We start from the raw sequence: 19741 nt of genomic DNA, 5'->3' as shown, positions 1-19741 counted from the left end.
ATTTGTTGCTAACATGTGCTTCCCATTTTCATTACCATTTCTGTTAAATAGAAAAGGGCTCGCACTTTTGGCCAAGACTAGTTTAAAAAAAACAACAACAACAACAAAACAAATAGGATTAAATTGGATGGAATAGAGGAGATTAATGGACACAGTGAATTGATGGATGAATGGATGAATTGATTATTTGGATGGATTCAGATAGATGGGTGGATAATTTGGATAAATTAATTATTTTTGATGGATGGATGATAGATTCAAGTAAATGGGTGAATAATTTGGATGAATTGATTATTTGGATGGATAATTTGGATGAATTGATTATTTGGATGGATGGATGGATAAATGGATAATTTGGATGAATTGATTATTTGGATGGATAATTTGGATGAATTGACTATTTGGATGGATGATGAACCGATGGGTGAGAGATTTAAATAGATAGATGGATAATTTGGATGAATTGATTATTTGGATGGATGGATAATTTGGATGAATTGATTATTTGGATGGATGGATGATAGATTATTTAGAGGATGACGAAGGCAAAATGTATGGATGGACGACTGATGGATGACGGATGAATGGATGACAAGATGGATAGCTGGATGAATGACAGCTGGATGGCTGGATGATAGATTCAAATAGATGGGTGGATAATTTGAATGAACAGATTACTTGGATGGATGCATTCAGTTGGTCACAGACAGGACGACAGACAGACACAGACCGACAGACAAACAGACAGACAGACACAGATAGACAGACAGCCCACTTTACAAGTTGGCCCGATGGTAATCTTCTACTTCTTGAATCACATCCCCGCTGCATATTTGGCCTCCCTCCACCCCCATCTGCCAGGGACGGTGGACAATGAAGCGTTTGTGTGCCTCCGGTGCATGTCCGTCTGTCCAGCCAACCCCCTCAAGCGCCCCCGCCATCCTATTTCCTCTACGCCACAGATGTGCCATCCCGTGAAAGAAAGAGGGTCCACTGTGTCCGAGAGGCCACAAAGAGGACGGCTATGAGACGTTGCGTTAGTCACGGCCCAGACAATGAAGAAAGCAGTCTGTTGACTCAGACGTGAACAATACTGTACGCGGCATCATTATTAATAGCGCACGCTCACCTTCCTCTTTCGCTGGCCAGGGCGTCGATCTCGTCAAAGAAGACCACGGAGGGAGCGACGGCCCTGGCCTTCCGAAACACCTGCCAGGTGGCCACAATGGGAGAGGAGAGGAGGAAAAGAGGATTTTAAAATAGCCGGCGAATGGAGATCGTCCTCAGCTGGCAGCGAGCGTAAACAGGAAATGCATCACTAGATGGCGTCAACATGTGCGGTTGAGCGCATCTGACATCAAGTGCTAAAAAATAATAAAAGGATGAACAATATAACTCACGTTTGCAACAAAAACAGACCGTCGGTATTATTATAATCAGCCGCCGGCAAAGAAAACCGAAGTTTCCAACACTGTGAAAGTACCCTGAATGCTCCATTTTGCCTGCTTAGCGTTAGCAACTAGCAAGTGTGTAGCGTAAGTTATTCTGGTTATCCTCTCGTCACCAAGCGTCCTTTAAGCTGTTTAAGGACATCCCAGTTGGAGTTAACTGTAAAACTAAAGACACGCCGTTGAGAATTACATCCACTGTAAATTATTTAAGTACAAAACATGCTTCATTTTTAAAACATCTCTAGCCTAGCGCTAATGCTAAAAGCCAAGGGAGGAAGTTAGCATTGACTTTCCTTCAAATAAAGAATATCCACACACAAATGCTATGGGAACACATACCCACAGGTGGAAAAAAAAATGCATATCGGTCAGGCCCTAGTCAGCATTTTGTATTTGCTGGACTGTGTAGAAATCCGAGGTGGGTATTGTGAATCCATTTCTTCTGCTACAGGCCTGATGATGTAAAAACAGGACTTGCCTCTCTCACGGCTCTTTCAGACTCGCCAACGTACTTGCTCAGCAGTTCAGGACCCTGAAAAGTCAACAATGGTGGACGTTAGCAAACCTTTTCGTGGATTAGGATACTTTCAACATGAATTCAAGCATTTGCAGCGATGTTATCGTGCCAAAAAGCATTCCAATGGGTTCGAGGCGCTCATCAAACATCATAATATAAACAGAATAGTGCACTGATTTGAGTTGGCTTTCAAATGCCTCCGTTTCTGCCTGAGTGGTGGTCCAAAGGCTAATGTAACAGTCTGCATCTTCACTCTGTGCTCCGTTTTGTCAAGCATTCTCAAAGGATGGACTCCATCCAAAGCGCACTAGTCAGTACTTTAAGTCTTGGCCGTGGTTAATGATACAGTTTCTCAACTTTAACGTCAGTCCTGATCCACTCCCGAGACTCACTTGTACCTCTCTTGCTTGACTTTTAGATTAAGCAGATAAACGTCCACTTAGCCTCCCGGGGAGAACTTCCTCCCTCTGAAGTTCACCCTTTCAACACCTCCGGGCCGACACAGGAGAGGACATTTCACGCCGCAGCCTTTTTGTCTGCTGCGGTTAAGTGTGTAGGCTGACTCAATGTGTGTGTTTCAGTGTAGCTAATAATATGACTTTGTCACCATGTGCAGAGAATCAGAATTAGAATCATAAGAATTTGTCACTATGACAAAATATACATTTAAAAGCTAAACAAGTCATTACATGGCCAAAAAACTGAATAATAACCTAACAGTTGCTATGCAGTTAGTATGTCCCTTATGATGACGACGCTTGATGATGATTAGCCACTCTTAGTCTGGCTAGACTTATGCAGTTACTATGTCCCATATGGTGAAAATGATTGATGATGCATTCGCCACTCCTTGTCCAGTCTTACGCAGTGTCTATGTGCCTTATGATGATGCTTGATGATTATGATGTATTAGCCACTTTTATTCTGGCTAGCCTTATGCAGTTACTATGTACCATATGATGAAAAAGATTGATGATGATGATGATGATGCATTAGTCACTCTTAGTCTGGTTAGACACACGCAGTTACTATGTCCCTTATGATGATGTCAGCTGCTATGTAGTTGCTCTTATTTTGTCCCACACTAATCCTCATGTCCAAATTAAAAAAACAAAAAACTGCTAAAAGCAGACTTCACCTCCGCTTTTCCTCAATCAAGACTTTTTTTGGGGGGCTGCGTAATTAACATTAGCATTTCCTCATACAGCCGCAACTTCCCTTCTCACACGGGCAACTGCTTTGAAAGACAATCACAGATCAACAACGCCACCATTTGGCCCATCCATCTCTGTCAGGAAGCTGTGAATGAGTGGAGGCAGGGAGGGAGGCTGAAGTGACACTGGTTGGGGTGATGAATGAAAATGGACAAACATGGGTTCAAGGGTCACCACAAGGAAGCTCTCCTCACAGGAAGTGGGGCAGCGAGATGTCCCTCCCGGGGTCATTGGGGGGAAACCTCTTCTCTAAGATGTTGACGGACATGCTAAGACCTTGTAGGGCTATGACTTGATGAATGCATAGTGGTTTAAATACATGAGCATTATTTGATATCAATCCATCAGCCCAAAAAAATGTAAATAAAAAAAAAAAAAGGAAGTCCGCCATTTTGATTTTATTTGGGGAATTATTTATTTTGGCCTTTTAATGAAATTTTGCACACACGAGGCTTGGCAAAAACATTTACATTTTAGACGGTCCTTGTCCTATGTAACAGTACCCCAACGTGGCCACGGTTGCGAGGGCCCGTTTTTTAATTTTATATTTTCTTTGCAATAACAGTATCGTTTGAATGGAGTTTAATTGTTTTTTTTAATTTTGCAAATACAATTTATATCTTAATTTTTTTTTTTATTATTTAAATTACAAAAAATCTTTACAGTTTGTATTTTTGTTTTTTTAAACAAATGTTCATTTTTAATATTTACGATATTTTGCTTTTTTCCCCGTTTTTAAATAAACATTTTTCTTAATATTTGTATTTTGGTATTATAGAAAAAAAAAGACATCATTAGGTTGCATTTTGCGTACCATAGTAAATGATTTTATGCTGATGTGTGACTTTATTGATAGTGGTCATTGGTGATGATTTAAAAAAATTTGAAAGCATGTTTTCACATGATTGTGCCACCTAATGAAAATAAATGGAGGAAATAATGACTGATTCAGAGAGCCTTCATCATGGCCTTTAGTTTGACATATGACTCCATGTTGTTTATGGCATGTCCGTTTTTCAACTTATTGTTGAACTTTGACCTGAGGCAATATCTTTACGTTTCAAGGTCAATCAGAACCAAACAAATTAATCAGCCGAGTAACCTATCAACATTGACTACATGTTCATCAAGTGTGCAAACAATCAGATGCTGATCATGATTGAAGCAAACAACAACGCAACTTTTGCTAATAAAGACAGACAAACTCACTTTGATGGCCAGGAAGTTGAGGCCACTTTCGTTGGCCAGGGCCTTGGCTATCATGGTCTTGGAGCAGCCCGGCGGTCCGTACAGCAAAACCCCCTTTGGTGGCTGGATGCCCATGCGGGTGAAGGCCTCGGGGTGCCTCAGGGGCCACTCCACGGCCTGCTTCAGTTTCAGCTTCACATCCTCCATCCCGCCAACGTCAGCCCAGCGGACCTGCATAGCGGATAGTGGTTTTGGATAAGAGTCTTGAAAAGCAAGAATTATTACATACAGTGCCTTGCGAGATGGCCCGATTTATAAGTTTTTCGAAATACGAGCTCTTATTGGGTCTATTTGTTTGCTTTGACTTACGAGCATAATTTGAGATACGCGTGCTGTATGTTGGCAATGAACGCAACTCGACAAACTTCACAACTAGTAGACGTTTGACAGATAGTTAACAATTTTAAAAAAAAAACAGGCGCCAAGCTGTTTTTTTACCATTCCCTGTTGAAGTTGAGTGCCGAACTTAACATAAAGCAATTAGAATTACAACACATACCTTTTCCTTTAGAAAGTCGGTTTAGCATAATGCTAACAAACAATGAAAAATGCCATTGACGGGCAAACAAATTGTGACGTGATGCTACATCTTTTCAGTAACAGATACGTTCTATTTTAAATATTGCCATGGTCCCAAAAACGTATGTATACGTATTTTAAAAAATATATATATTTTAATGCTAGAGCATACAAAAGGCTTTGATCCAGCCTCTGAACTGAAGAGAACGCCTAAAGCAATGGCAGTTATTACAAAAACAGCCAGCAGGTGGCATCAGAGTATAAGAGATCAACCAGGGCCATGTTGCAACAAGCTCTCTTCTCCACTGTTAATGATGAAACTTAGCTATATTCTAATGCTAATTGCTGCAAAACGGAAACAGATAGAAAAGTGAAGGACTTTAATCTTTCTTTTGGTAGGTTCCATGTTTTTATATCAATAGAACACAATATTCTGTGGGCCTTGCAAAATCAGCCAAAATCCAGTAGAACAGCCGGGAGCGAAGGGGGTTGCTTCAGTGAAAATGGCCGGGAGTGAATGAGTTAAGAAATATAGTCCACATGAAGCGATACACAGATTTGCTTGCAATATTGTTGTCATTTGATTTATGACTTACTGATTGATGTTTACGCCACATTTAGAATTGTGAGAAGTTGTCGTAGTGAACGCCTAAAAGATTGCAAGTCAAAGTGTTTCCTCAGTTCATGGTTCATTTGACTTTATTTAATGTAAACCTATGTGGCCAAAGTGATAGTGTTTTAAAAAACACACCAAAAAAAATAAAAAATCGCACAAAATCATAATCGTAACATTAAAAGGGAAAAATAATTAAATTCTATTTGAAAATGGTTCCGCCACACTCGAAATCCTTCACAGATCAGACAAACAAACTGATTGTATGCATAAGCCAGCCTCATTGAAGACCTCTCAGACAAAGCAAATGGCCATAAATTGTTCCGGATGGACAAAAGCGTTTGAAGCATTAAAGGGAATATTTGGAAGGACGCGAGGAACTGCAAATTCCGGTTGAATTATGAGCCGTCGTAAGAGTCAGCCAACGGCCGCTTGTGTGAGCGAGGGCGCGAGGCCAGCGTCTTCCCGCACTAACGCTTCCATTCCGCTCTTCACGTCTTCAAATCCACGCCGTGGTGCACTTGTAACGCCTTTTCATCCAAATCACCGTGCATTCTTGCGCGGTTCACATAACCTCTCACCATCTGCCTTCATTCACGTCGAATGGCTGTCTGAAACCGGCCCCTTTAAAAAATAAAAAAAAATAAAAAAAACTCTGAACATGCTCTAGCAGTGCCAAAACCAGTTTCCACTGATGGAAAACAAATAGAAGAATGCTCCTGGCAAAACGCTTATATCTTCCACCTGTTTCCCAGATGGCGAAAAACTTATCTGTTTCCAAAGTCATAAATGCTTGAAGGGAAAAGGATTACGAGCGAGAAAGGAGACAGAAAAAGCAGAACTGAGTTGCAGAATAGTGACCTTAACGGTGCTTGTTTACGCCAAAACAAGCTATGCCATCACGGCCTTAAAAATAAACGCCTTACAGATGATTTAATTTTGAGAAGACGCATCGGAAGTACGTGTCACACACGCCACAGGCTAAATAAACTTGGATCCTCACCTCCATGCTATAAAAAGCTTGCCCTTCATTCAAGATGTATCACTTACAGTGGATATGAAAAGTCTACACACCCCTAAATGACATACATTCACGATTGTTATTATACAAGCTATGCTACAAAATAAAAGCTAAATGGCTAAAAGGGAAGTAGTAACTGGTATTTTTGTGATTGTAAATGCTATGCTACCAAAAAAAGCTAAATAGCCAAAAGGAAAGTAGTAACTGGTATTTTTGTGATTGTATATATGCAAAAAAAAAAAAAGCTAAATAGCTAAAAGGAAAGTAGTAACTGGTATTTTGATGATTGGATATGCTATGCTAGAAAAAAAAAAAAGGTTAAATGGCTAATAGGAAAATAGTAACTGGTATTTTTGTGATTGTATATGCTATGCTAAAAAAAAAAAAAAAAAGCTAAATAGCTAAAAGGAAAGTAGTAACTGGTATTTTGATGATTGTATATGCTATGCTAGAAAAAAAAAAGGTTAAATGGCTAATAGGAAAATAGTAACTGGTATTTTTGTGATTGTATATGCTATGCAAAAAAAAAAAAAAAAAAAAAAAGCTAAATAGCTAAAAGGAAAGTAGTAACTGGTATTTTGATGATTGTATATGCTATGCTAGAAAAAAAAAAGGTTAAATGGCTAATAGGAAAATAGTAACTGGTATTTTTGTGATTGTATATGCTATGCTAAAAAAAAAAAAAAAAAGCTAAATAGCTAAAAGGAAAGTAGTAACTGGTATTTTGATGATTGTATATGCTATGCTAAAAAAAAGCTAAATGGCTAAAAGTAATTTTTTAACAGGATGTGTAGCAGTGACATTAAAGCCAGCAATTTTCACTATTTATTTTAAGAGAAACATTGAAAAAAATAATTTAAAATGATAATCAAGTTTGGCTTTAAGATATGAACATGAGCAATTATACATTTCTATGTGTCCTTATGCACTTTTGTTGTTGCTTGTTTTAGTATACAGCAGCTAACTTCATTGCTATATGACAGCTAAAAATGTTAATGTTGTTGACAGTCTTTATCAAGTCATCTCCCGCTCCTTGTAATTTTAACTTTGAATTCCTCCATGTCTTTGACTGTCTTTTTGCTTGTCCCGCAATCAACCCCCCCCCCCCCCCCTCCAAAACAGCCCCAGCAACACCCTCCATAACCCCCTCTCCCGACAGAGGTAACACATCCCAGGCCACCGGCGCCGTCTCCGGGGAACGGAGCACCTAATGGAAACCTGGCGTCTGGCCACATACTGTAAATACCAAGCAATTTATGGACAGCACCGAGCGAGGGGGGGAGGAACGGGCGGAAGGAGAAGGAGGGGGAGGAGAGGATGAGAGAGAGATAGGCCGGAAAGCCAAAATGCTTGTTTAGACAGCCGGGATTGAAAGAAATGAAAAACAAAAGGCGTAAAAGCAGAGATACTGCGATGAATGATAGCAACAGTATCAGCATAAAGCAATAATCAATACAAAAGAAGATAAAGCATCTAGGCCCACAGAATATTGTGTTCTATAGCTATAAAAACATGGAACCTACCAAATGAAAGATTAGAGTCTCTTTTTTCATCATCTATTTCTGTTCTGCAGCATTTAGCATTAGAATATAGCTACGTTTCATCATTATTCACAAATCTGTTTAAAACTCTGGAGAAAATAGCTTTTTTGCAACATGGCCCTGGCTGGTCTCTTATACTCTGCTGCCACCCGCTGGCTGTTTTTGTAACTACCATTGCTTCAACCATTCTCTTCAGTAGCATAAAAAACATAAATTTAAAAAAAAAGTATAAATACGTCTTTGGGAGCATGGTAATATTTTAAATAGAATGTATTCATACGTTTTTGGGAGCAAATGAGTTTAAAAAAAAAATTCTCCCCATTTTCCTCTAGTATTGAATTGTATCAACACGTTCCCTCTGCCGCCACCTACTGGCACACAAACTGTATTTTGCTCTGCCGGCACAGGTGCAGCGGGACTGTCAGCCCACATTGCATGTCGGTTTTTACGACGAAAAGCTGGCGTGCGTTGGCACCCGCGACGCGTTACTCAGCAAAACGCAAATCACTCGTCTCGAGGCTTTGCGTGGCATTCTTGCTCTGAAGATTTTAACGGTTGCACGGCCGGCACGCAACAATTTATTGCGAGGCGCTTTAGTCACGTTTGTGGAATTACAAGGTCGATGCTTTGACTCACACCTCGTTCGCTGGCTCGGAGGCTTTTTTTTTTTTTTAGTTCGAAGACCCGCTTATTATCTTTTACTGTTGTTTTCTGAACTTTACAAGAGTTGCTGGCGCTTTGATGGGCTCAGAAAGGGAGAAATAAGTTTAAAAGCCAGAATGAAGCAGCTCTTTTATGCAGATGATGACACGACATCTCTATTTGTTTGAACATATGTGAGATTCTTACTATTGCATGTCCTGTTATTTTTTTATTAAATCTTCTTGAACATTCGTTTTTATACGCGTTTACTAAGGGTGTAACAAAAAAAACCGGTTTGAACTGCAAAATTTTTATTTGAAAGCTGCGAGTGTATTGAATCGAACCGATTCAAATCGGTGAATTTTGAAATATATCTAGATACGCATTGAATTTTATTGGAGAGAAACGTATATCTTGGGAAATTGAAAATTTATAGCACTGACAATTTCATTCAAACCTATGTAAAAAATAACAACAAAAAATTTGATGCATCGTACCCTCTCAAACCGCAAATCAGAGTCAAACCGAATGGAATTGTTCCACTTTCAAATGGAACAGTCCTTGAAGCGTTTCACGCCCCGTGTTCGAACGCAACGCGTTTACTTGTGAGGCAAGACTCACCTACGTCATAAACCACCTGATTAGGCCCCGCCTCTTAAAGAAACATAATGCACATTTACTGTTTTATATCAATTTCATGCTTGAAAATTTTCCAATGTTTTTCTGTCGCCAAACAACCAATGAAAATGCATTTCACGAGCATTCCCATCGGCTGCCATTTTCTATTGCACTGGAGGAAAGGCGGGGCACACCCTGGATTGGTCGCCAGTCAATCACATGAAACATACTGACCGACAACCATTCCCAATCAAATTCACTTTAGAGCCTTGAATAAACCTACGTACGTTTTTGGAAATGTGGGAAGGAAACACGCAAATGCCAAACAGGAGCGCATGAGCCGGGAATTGAATCAAGAACTTCTCGACCGTGAGGCAGATGTGCCGCTAACCACTAGGGCACTGCGCTGTCCTCAGTCCAAACGATGAAACTGAATTCATCGCGAGTTAGCACGAGAAAAAAAGATGAGGTAACTTCTCCTAAAACGAGCAAAACAATATTGATGTGCAAGTTTGCGTCCGTGATTGTCGATCGAGGCCTTCCGAGGAACTCGAGGCACGCATTCATCCGGCCTCCGCTGGAAGTTTCTTATAAAAAAGGGATTAGAAACAAATGTTTGCACTCATGTGGATATAATCAAGTCCGGGGCTCTGTGGCTAGCTTTTCAGCTGAGCTGCCAAGGAGGAGGGTTGGTTTGGGGGCGGGGGATGGGGGGGGTCACTTTCCAGTTCCAGGAACTGGCCACAAGGAGTGAACATCGCTGGATGTGCAGAGTGTGGCAAAGAAGATAAGACGGACATATCGTCTTCATTTTCATGTTTTTTTTTTGGGGTTGGCGTCGGGCATGAACCGTCGCTGAGCCCATCTGCTTTCAATTACCAACAGAAGATGACGCTAACCTTCTTCCTGTCCATTATGTCCTACACTTGCAATGTCAAAACATCCTGCGTCTTGCCACTGTCCACCCCCAAGCCCCTTCCTCCTCATTCGCCCTTTTTTCTTTGAGGAGAGGTTATTTACACTCCGGCTAACTTTTTTTTTATAAGGAGAAGTGAAGGTATTTGAGAGCAAAACGGGAGGCCAGGCTACTCTTTGAGTGATTTAAGGTCATCTTGTGGCGTTGGGTATCAATTATGCTATCAAATTTGACGGATTAATTCAAGTGGTTGAGGGAAAGTCTCCATAGCGCAGTCATCTCCCTGCATAGTCGCTAGTTCGCTATTTGTTGCTAATTCGATGTTTTGTTTTGGTCTGTGAAAGTTAGCTAGCCACTGAAAAATTCAACTTTTCCACATTTTTAACGTGGAGCCGAAATGCTCTCATAACTGCTTAACTGAACAAACATGGAGGGTTTACAATATTAGGGGTTTTAGTAGCGCTAGCAATGTTTCTTCTGCTTTGCCACACCTAGCTGCGTTAGCATTAACAGTTCCGTTTTGCTAATTCAATGTTTTGTTTTTGTCTGTGAACGTTAGCGAGCCGCTGAAAAAATTCACCTTTTCCACCTCAAACGTGGGGCTGAAATGCTCTCATAACTGCTGAACTGAAAGAACATGAAGGGTCTACAATTTTAGGGTTTTTAGTATTGCTAGCAATGTTTCGCCCGCTTCATTGCACCTAGCTCCGTTAGCATTAGCAGTAGCCACATTTCACTCTGGTGATTACTGCACAGTTGGAGGAGGCTTGCTGAAGAAAAAAAAAAGTATCTTTAATCTGCCCTATTAGCAGTGGTTCTCAACATGTGGGTCGGGACTCGAGACACAAAAGTGTTCTAGGTGGCTTGCGGACAGTTAGCAAAAAAAAAAAAACAACAACAGGAATTTGTATTTCAATTTTTTCAAAACAGAACTGAAGTGTACCAAGTTTCCACATTGAAAATACAATAGTGGATAAGTGCTAGGAAACGTTCCTACTTGTGCTTTAGTCACAAGCTACTCTATTAAGAAAACGAGTCCAGCTCAGCCTTCGGCTAGCGAACATCTTCGCTAGCTAGCAATATGCTCCTGGTAGCATGCCAAACTCATTTGAAACTGCGCTTTAAAATGAAATATACTGTGCATGTGTTTTCAGGAGCTATTTTTGAACTTAAAAAAAAAAAAGTTCTGGACTTCTATAAAAAGGGGGCACTGCAAGATGCAATAAAAATTTTGGTTTGCGATACTGTATCGTCACAGTCCTAATAAAGTGTGTTGTGCGTTCATGGATTAAGAATTAAGTAGGTGAAACCAGACCGGTTTCATCCATCTCAGGTCTTTTTTATCCTGCACCGCCCCCTACTGTTGACTGATACTGATGTCAAAGCACCCTCGGGCTCGAAGTGCGAACGTCACATGACTAAACCTTAAAAACTAGTGAATTAATCAGCTTACTTCTTATTCCACAAATGCAATGAAAATGATTGACTTGCATTGCACTTTACACGGAAGTCTTCCTGGGCTTTCTCTACCTTGGGCACATCGATGGCGACCTCCCTCATGGCGCTGGGCTTCACCACCGACATGGCCCACTGCAGGTCCGAGAGAGTGACCGTCACTTTGCCCGTCAGCTGCCGGTCCGACGGATCGTCGGACGCTCCGATCGCTCGTCTCAGTGCGTTTAAACCTGCAGAAAGGACACTTCAGGTGTCAAATGTATCGCATGTAGATTCTGCTTCAGATTTTTCATTTCGGGGGTTGTGTTACAGAACAGAGAGCAACAAATACTAGCCGCAAAAATGTGGCTTTCGGGTGAAATTTCAGGATCATCTCAAAATGCACTATAACCATAACATGTTAACTTAATTTGAACTTTTCTTAAAGTTTGTACATGCCACTGCAGTGACAGTTTCTGGCATGTGCGTTACGTTACGTATGGCCAACTAACTGTTCAATGTTTCAGTCCTTTTTGCACAACTTGCAGTTGGGCTCTGACAAGGAGCAGAACGATAGAATTCACAATAGGCAAAGCAAGGCATGCATTATTTATATTGAGAATTTCATACGGAAGGTCTTTCACGTAATCAAAAGTACATTTAAAAGCATTTACAAACAAAATAATTCAAGACATTTAAAAAGTAGCTTGCTAAAATTACATTAAAAAAAAAACGCTTATTATATTTGGGAGAAAATGATTTTAAAAATGCTTTGAAAAACCTTAATCATAGGTATGGAAAAAGGGCATCTTTTTTTTTTTAACTTTCATTTAAAAACATTTACACTTGAATTTTATTGGCTTATTCCATTTTTTTTTTACCTTTATTCAATGCGATTATTATAGCATTTTATTCTCCTCACTTTTTTTTTTACAGTGCAAAAACTCCCATACAACACATTTGATTTACAGCGTTCAATTTTCAACTTCCTGGGTATATATATCGTCTGATTCCACATTACTTACAGTATTCGCACAATTTAACATTAAACATAAACTTTTCTCCATTCATTTTCAATGGAACTGACGTTGAACTTTTTCGAAGTAGCCCTTTTCCACGCCCACTTCCGTACACACAAGTGATCATCATGACCACCATTCATTTCATTATCAGGAAATGGAATATAATTTCTCCGAAATGATTAAATCCCACCTTAGACAGATTGCAGTTCAAGTTTTCTATTTATTGATTTGTCACAACTACATATAATTTTTTTTTTGTACACATAATCACATCATTTACCTTTCAATTGACCTCATAAACACATGCATTCAAATCTTAGCACTCAGCACTCCCACGCAATTTTCTGCAGAAATGAGCAATTCCTTAATGTATTCAAACCTTTCAGTGATTTATAGATCAGCAGAAGTAATTAGTAATGCACATCTCTTATATATCTATAAACAAGAGTGATAATTAAAAGCAAATACTGGGTCGGGTAAAAAAAGGTTTGAATTGTTGCCTTCAAATACAGTGGGACATTTATTCGCCAAAGTAAAGGCAAGCGGCAAGGAAGTGGGACTTGTTTACGACGCCGTGACTCAAAGCGTTTCATCCCGGCTCCAACTTTTAATCCAATTTAAACTCAAAAGCATTCGGGCTGCGACCGTACACGCCGGGCAAACGCAAACCAAATGAAAGCTAATTCCCCCCCCATTTATTTTTTTTGGACAGAACTGGGAAGTGGCGTGAGCTTTGAATAGGAGACATCAGCATTAAAGCCGGGAGGCGACGGGCAAAACATTGATGCGTCACTATCAAAACTCAGGCCTTTGTCGGCCTCACAAAAGAAGTCACGGGAAGCCGCTTAAGCAGAAGCTAGCGAGGCGTCGAGCGAGTTTCCGCGCACAAAGCGGAGGATGTCGGCAAGAAAGAGCGTATTTATTTGCAGGAAAGGCCTGTTTATTAGCACAAAAGAGATAATGGCCTGAAAGCGGGGAGAAGTTATTCCAAACATTCACGATGGACAGAAGGAATGTTCTGTTCGCGTCACGGCGGAACTATTTAAAGCTCAAAGTCTGCGATGGCGCGCTATTTATCGCCCCGGCAGAAACGTCGGCGCGTTTGGATATTTATGATATTCCGCGGTTGCTGTGAAGCTGACGTCGCAGATGGATTGTGAGGTTTTGAAGAAGAGACGATGATTTCACACACATAAGGACATTTGGGGGGTGATTGCAGCGACATTTGATTCAATCGTACGCATTTGAGGTCAACCGGGTCGACGGCAACAAATTGATTATCAACTATCAATGTTTTGCTTGAAATGGTCCAAATCTTACAAATTTCAGCTACAGAACAGGAAATATTCTCAAGTTCTGTAGTCCTCCATGAAAACATAACGTTTTTTTTTGTTGTTTTTTTACAAGGCATTTGCAAACATTTGCTTTTACTTCGGAGAACAATTGTCAACATTTTTGCCAAGTTTTTGACATGTTACGGACCAAACCAGGAAATAAATTATAATTAATTTGTGCATTTTCTGCACTGTCAGTTTGACGTAATATCCACTTTTGAATAAAGGAATAAAAATTAAAACCCATTATTTAAAAAAAAAAAAAAAAAGAGAGACAGAGATTCATTGACGAATCAAAAAAATAATCAACTCAATTATTGAAACGATCATTTGTTGCAGACCTAATTGAAGTAATATTAAACAGCAGTATTGCCCATATACTACAATTTATGTCATATGAAACTGGAACTTAAAACAAAATGAAAACGACAATAATGGAACTATGCCAAGTTGCTTCCGCAAGTGCTGCTTTTTTGGCTAGCAACTGAGTTCAAACACGTCCCCGCATTTGACCTTTTTATTTGACTTTTAACTCCCATTTTTCACGATTGGCCTTACCACCTATGAACACAAAAAGTCTATTTCACTGAAATATTGCTCACAATCTGTTAGTGCGCACTTCTCCTTTGCCAAGATAGTCCGTGCACCTCACAGGTGTGTGGTACGTTCTGTTGAACCAGTTTCCTGCTGTTGGCCAAAAACACCTCAAAACCTATTACGTGGTTTTTGCGCATTTTATGAAATGATCTTGAATTAGTTTTGAGATCATAGTTTGTCTAAACTAGACCAAGTGCAATTTCTGGAGAAATTGCGTGGGAATGCCGAAAGCTCAATGGTAATAGATTTGAATGCATGTGGAATGCTTATGAAGTACATCGAGAGATATATGATCTTTTTTTGCTATTTGTTGTCATTGTATGTCAAACTAGCTAGCTAGCACTATAATGGTATATCATTGTGTGGTGCAAAGCAAACTTCCACCGGCACTTTAACAGCCCGTCTCCGGCCTGAACTTTATTTCTTTCGTATGCCACTCGCTTCTCAGTTTGATGCGGAAACGCGATGGATTTGCCAGGTTACATACCTGAGCTCTCGCCAAACCGCTTGGCTCTCAAAGTTCGGGCTCGACGCTTCCAAGAAAGGCTCGAAAACAAAAACGAGAAAAATGCTCCGTTCGCCGGCCGTGACAGGATGTGGGCAAACGCGTGCGATCTGGGGAATCTTCGGCAATAAATCACACGCTCGCTTGTCACTAAATCATTCACGCTCGTTTGACTTCCATTTCAAGTCATCTGATGGCGTCGACTATCATACAAATGACTACAATTTCATGTAAAATATTTAGCTAGCTGCCTTTGCTTGTGAAAGTTTAGACGAGCAGAGAAGGCCTTGTTGGCCCAACGCCGGTTGGTACTAAACCGACAACAAACAATGCGAGATAAGGAAAGGAAACTAAAGAAGGAAGGCTTCTTTTATAACTCTGAATTAAACCCGGAACGCGGGCAATGATTAGTAGTTCCAAAGCCATCCCGCAACTGCGTTTCCAACCCCACAACCGTATATTAGCGACAACCATTTCCAGCGCATGTGCGCGCCTTCCTGCTCGAAGCCAGAGGGCTTCTCGGTGTGGCAAATGTTGAAGTGGTCCGGACGGGACGGGAGCCAGCGTCAAGACATATGGGGGGGGGGGGGGGGGGTATCCTGTTTAGATTTTCCATCTTGAGGTGAGGGCAACCGCAAGAAACACAATGAACGCAGGTTTCGTAGCGCGGTTCTTCCTATCGAGTATCGTTGAGCTAGCGACAACTTGGCTAATAATTGCTTAGCTTGCAGCAAAAAAAAACACAAACAAACATCTGGTCCGAGTGGAAGCGAGCTGGCGAGGCAGGATGTGGAAGGAAGCCGGGGTGAGGCGGGAGATGCGGTGCACCGGCCACAACGTGCAACATGTGCGCTACCCCCCCCCCCCCCCCAACGGCAGCCTCCGCCCCACAGAGGATGTTAGGGTCGCAAACAAAAGCTGAAAAATGTTTCAGCAGGGTTCTTGCAGGAATCACAAGTTACATTTTAAGACTTTTTTTAGATCCCGCGGGAACCCTGTCCAGAGAAAGACGCCAATCCATGAGGCAATCTGGGGGTTAAAAGATTGATTATCAATTGTAAAAAATTGTATTATATTTTTTATTTTCGGTCTACTATTTTGTATTATTTACTAATCTTTTTTTTTTTTTTTTAATCATCAATGTGTACTTTTCATCTGATTTGTCAATTTTCCAGATATTTTGTCATTTGTTAGTAGCTGTGTTAGAAGACACTTAACTCTTTGACTGCCAAAAACGTTAAATAATGTTTAGTAAAATCCTATGGAGGAGTGCCAAAGACGTTAAAAGACGTTTGTTTCAAAACAGAGGTGAAACTAACCATTTTCTATTGTGGATTACTGAAAAACGGAATAAGGTAGAAACAAACTTTTTTTTTCTGATGAAAGATGAGAGTCCAATCTTTTTTTGGTAGTATGTGTGTTTCCATAGTCCAAACACATACTTTTCTATGGACCTTGAAAGATCAGTCAAAATGCTTAAAATCGGCTGGCACCCACGGCATCCCTTTTCTGAAAATGTCTGGCAGTCAAAGAGTTAAAGGTCAACACGTCTTAGGTCTTGGAGTGCAATATATTTCTTGACACTTTTCCTGGAAATGACCGACTTCCTCTGAAAACCTCCTGAGCTGTACGTGCAGTTGCCATGGTGATGGTATAATGGTGACCTTTTGTCACAGTGAAAACTGCCGGTTACATCCGACGCTTGCTGAACCGAGCCGCCACAAAAAAGCGACGGAGAGCCAATGTCCTTTTGGTTTGGCTCGAAATCGCCATTTGTCTTCTAATATATTTGATCTATTACTTGTGGCTTTTATTTCTCAGTTATTTTGCATTTTTTGTCTTTGCAGTTTTGTACTTTTTGTCAAACACTTTTTCAAATATTTAATGTCTAATATTTAAAGGTTGTTCTTGGTGGTATCTTTTTCAAATAATTTTGACTCTATTATTATCTAATATTTTGGCTTTTTTTTTCCCATCATAATATTGTATTTGAACTTTTGGCTAAATATATTTTATTTAAAAAAATAATAATAATTTCATATGTGATATTTTTTGTCCTATTTTTCTTAATGTTTTTATACTTCTTGCCTATAATAACATTTTGTTATTATTTTCTATTATAGTTTAAAATTGGTGTATTTAAGTAATATCGTAGTATTCGTAATATTTAGGTACTTTTCATTCAATACATTTGTCAGTTAAATTATGTTTTACTGTTGCGTTTTTTTTATTTAAAGATTTTCCCATTTTTGCCTTTTTGTCTAATTTCTATATTTGTTTCTAAAATTTGTATATTGTTTATTTAATATTTTAATATTTTTTGTTGAGGTATTTTTCACTTTTTTCCTAATTGTTTTATTTAATTTTTTGGTTTACTATTGCATATTTGCTAAATATATTTTTTATTATTATTTCCAACTATAGCAAAACCACAAAAGTGAACAGCCCTCTTTTCATTGGAAGTTTCTCAGGTTTTTTTTTTTTTTTAAGTTGAATATTATGAAACTGCACTTTCATAGTGGGGCCACTTGTTTTGCAAATGTCCATTCTTGAATATTGCGATCCCTCTCCATCTCTGCAAACAATTGGGAGTCCGCATAAGGTTCAAATTAAAGCGTGTTGTGTTGCCTCGCTCGCTCGCCCCCCCCCCCCCCTCCTTTTTCTCCCCCCTGCCTGTCTTCCTTCCCATCGGATGTTTTCATAACCAAGCCCAACGTGTGCTCGGTGTGGGCCAAAAGCACTCAGGAGAGAGAAGCTCCCCGAAGCCAAAAATGTTGGAATCGCATTGTCGAAACGAGTTTGCGCTGCCTCCGCGGGCGACCGTCAAGCTCGTTTGCCGTCTCACGTCAGGCTGCTTCTCCTCGAGTCTTGTCTCAAGCATTACAAGGATTAGCCACTAGTAAAAAGGTGACAGTCAAAAGCTGTGCTTATCCACCAGTAAAGGCCGATAGTCGAAAAATCTCACAGCACACAACCAGAAAAAAAAAAAAAAAGTCTCAAAAAGTATATCAAGTGAAGTAGTGATGATCTCGTGGCAATTTGCTGAGTGCGAAATGTGGATTTAGTTCAACATTTTGCCAATTATTCAGTTATATAAATGACAACAGGATACACAAGTCAATGGAACCTTCCGCCATCTAGTGGAAGAGGAAAAAATTGTTCTGCCTATCACTGTATGTCGCTGATATAGATTGATTAACAAAGATACAAACACTCATCCAGTATTTTCTTTTCATTTCTATTTCTCATCTAATATTTTTTTGTTAATTTTGTCCAGAACTTAAGCAATTTCCCTCAATATTTATGTTAATATTATATTTTATTAATATTTTTAATAATTTTGAGTAATGTTTTCCTAATCTTTTTTTTTTTTTTTTTTTACTTTTTGTCATAGATTTTATTTATTTTTCTAATATATCTGTACTTGTCGGAAATGTCTTCTTAATACTTCCACTTTTGTTTAACACTTATCTTATTTTTTTACTAAATTTTTTTGTACTTGTATCTAAAATTTTCAAAATATTTCTAATACTTCTCTATTTCCTGTCTACAGTTATGTTTTTCCCGATATATATATATTTTTAGTTTAGTTTAATATGAAAGTTATTGCATTTTTTTATGTTTCTATTTTTTTTTTAACATTCATGTGTTTTTCCATATTTGGTTTTTAATGCTTTTCTGTGTGATGTATAATATTCTTATTATTGATTGCCCAATTTCTTTTGTCATTTTTCCAAATATTTGTGTATTTTTCATCTAACATTTTGCTTTGTTTTGGTAATTTCCTTGTTAATATTTTCATTTAACTTTTAGTATTTACTTTTTTTATGTATACATATTTTATGTATTTACTGATTTATTTATTTTATTTTATTATTTATAAATTTTTATATTATTTTTATTTTCCACCTATCAAAAAAACCCTCCACGTTTTTTCTCTTGTCTAATAGTTGCGACTTGTTGTGTCCACAGTATTGCTCAAAATTGAATATCCAACGTTTCCGTTGCTCAAGAGCGTGTTGCGGGACAGCATCTCTCGGGTGAATTGCCGAATATTTTGGCCGTTACGCCATCACACGAGCGCAGTAACATGTTCATTACTGGCTGGCGCTTCCGGAACACACTCTGCACCTGCACCCGCAACAGCTGCTCTCTCAGCTGAAACACAGCAATAGAATGTTCAAGTTTGAGCGCGCGCACACACACACACACACACACACACACACACACACACACACACACACACACACACACACACACACACACACACACACACACTTGATCGGTCTCTCTCTCACCTTCATACATGCACATGCGCACACACGGCCAAAAGTGAGGGAGCATTAAGTGTCGGGGTCAAGGAGTACAAGCAACCCATTTGTTGTTTTTTTTGTCGGCCCCCCCCATAAAAGCTTCGCCTGATATTTACATGAGATTTTGCCAGTGTGTTTGAAAGAGAAGTACTTTAGAAGGTGTGGCCGCCTGGCGTTTTTGCGCCATTTGGGGGTCTTCCCGTGCACAATTTATGCCAAACACACAAAACTCTTGC

General features: G+C 39.5%; 1 protein-coding gene across 2 annotated transcripts in view; it reads right to left on the bottom strand.

Moving 5' to 3' along the window:
• afg2a (AAA ATPase AFG2A) overlaps positions 1-19741 on the bottom strand; it is a 105273-nt gene that overhangs the window by 77336 nt on the left and 8196 nt on the right. For both annotated transcript variants that reach the window (XM_077577350.1, XM_077577351.1), the window contains exons 11-14: positions 11831-11985; positions 4392-4601; positions 1930-1983; positions 1130-1209 (exon numbers count right to left, since the gene is read on the bottom strand). In XM_077577350.1, coding sequence (XP_077433476.1) covers positions 1130-1209; positions 1930-1983; positions 4392-4601; positions 11831-11985 — 499 coding nt within the window. The remainder of the gene's footprint in view (positions 1-1129; positions 1210-1929; positions 1984-4391; positions 4602-11830; positions 11986-19741) is intronic.

The sequence above is a fragment of the Vanacampus margaritifer genome, chromosome 10 (genome assembly GCF_051991255.1).
Source record: "Vanacampus margaritifer isolate UIUO_Vmar chromosome 10, RoL_Vmar_1.0, whole genome shotgun sequence".
NCBI lineage: Eukaryota > Metazoa > Chordata > Actinopteri > Syngnathiformes > Syngnathidae > Vanacampus > Vanacampus margaritifer.
Note: the sequence above shows the minus strand (reverse complement) of the source record. Positions and strands in the feature narration are given on the sequence as shown.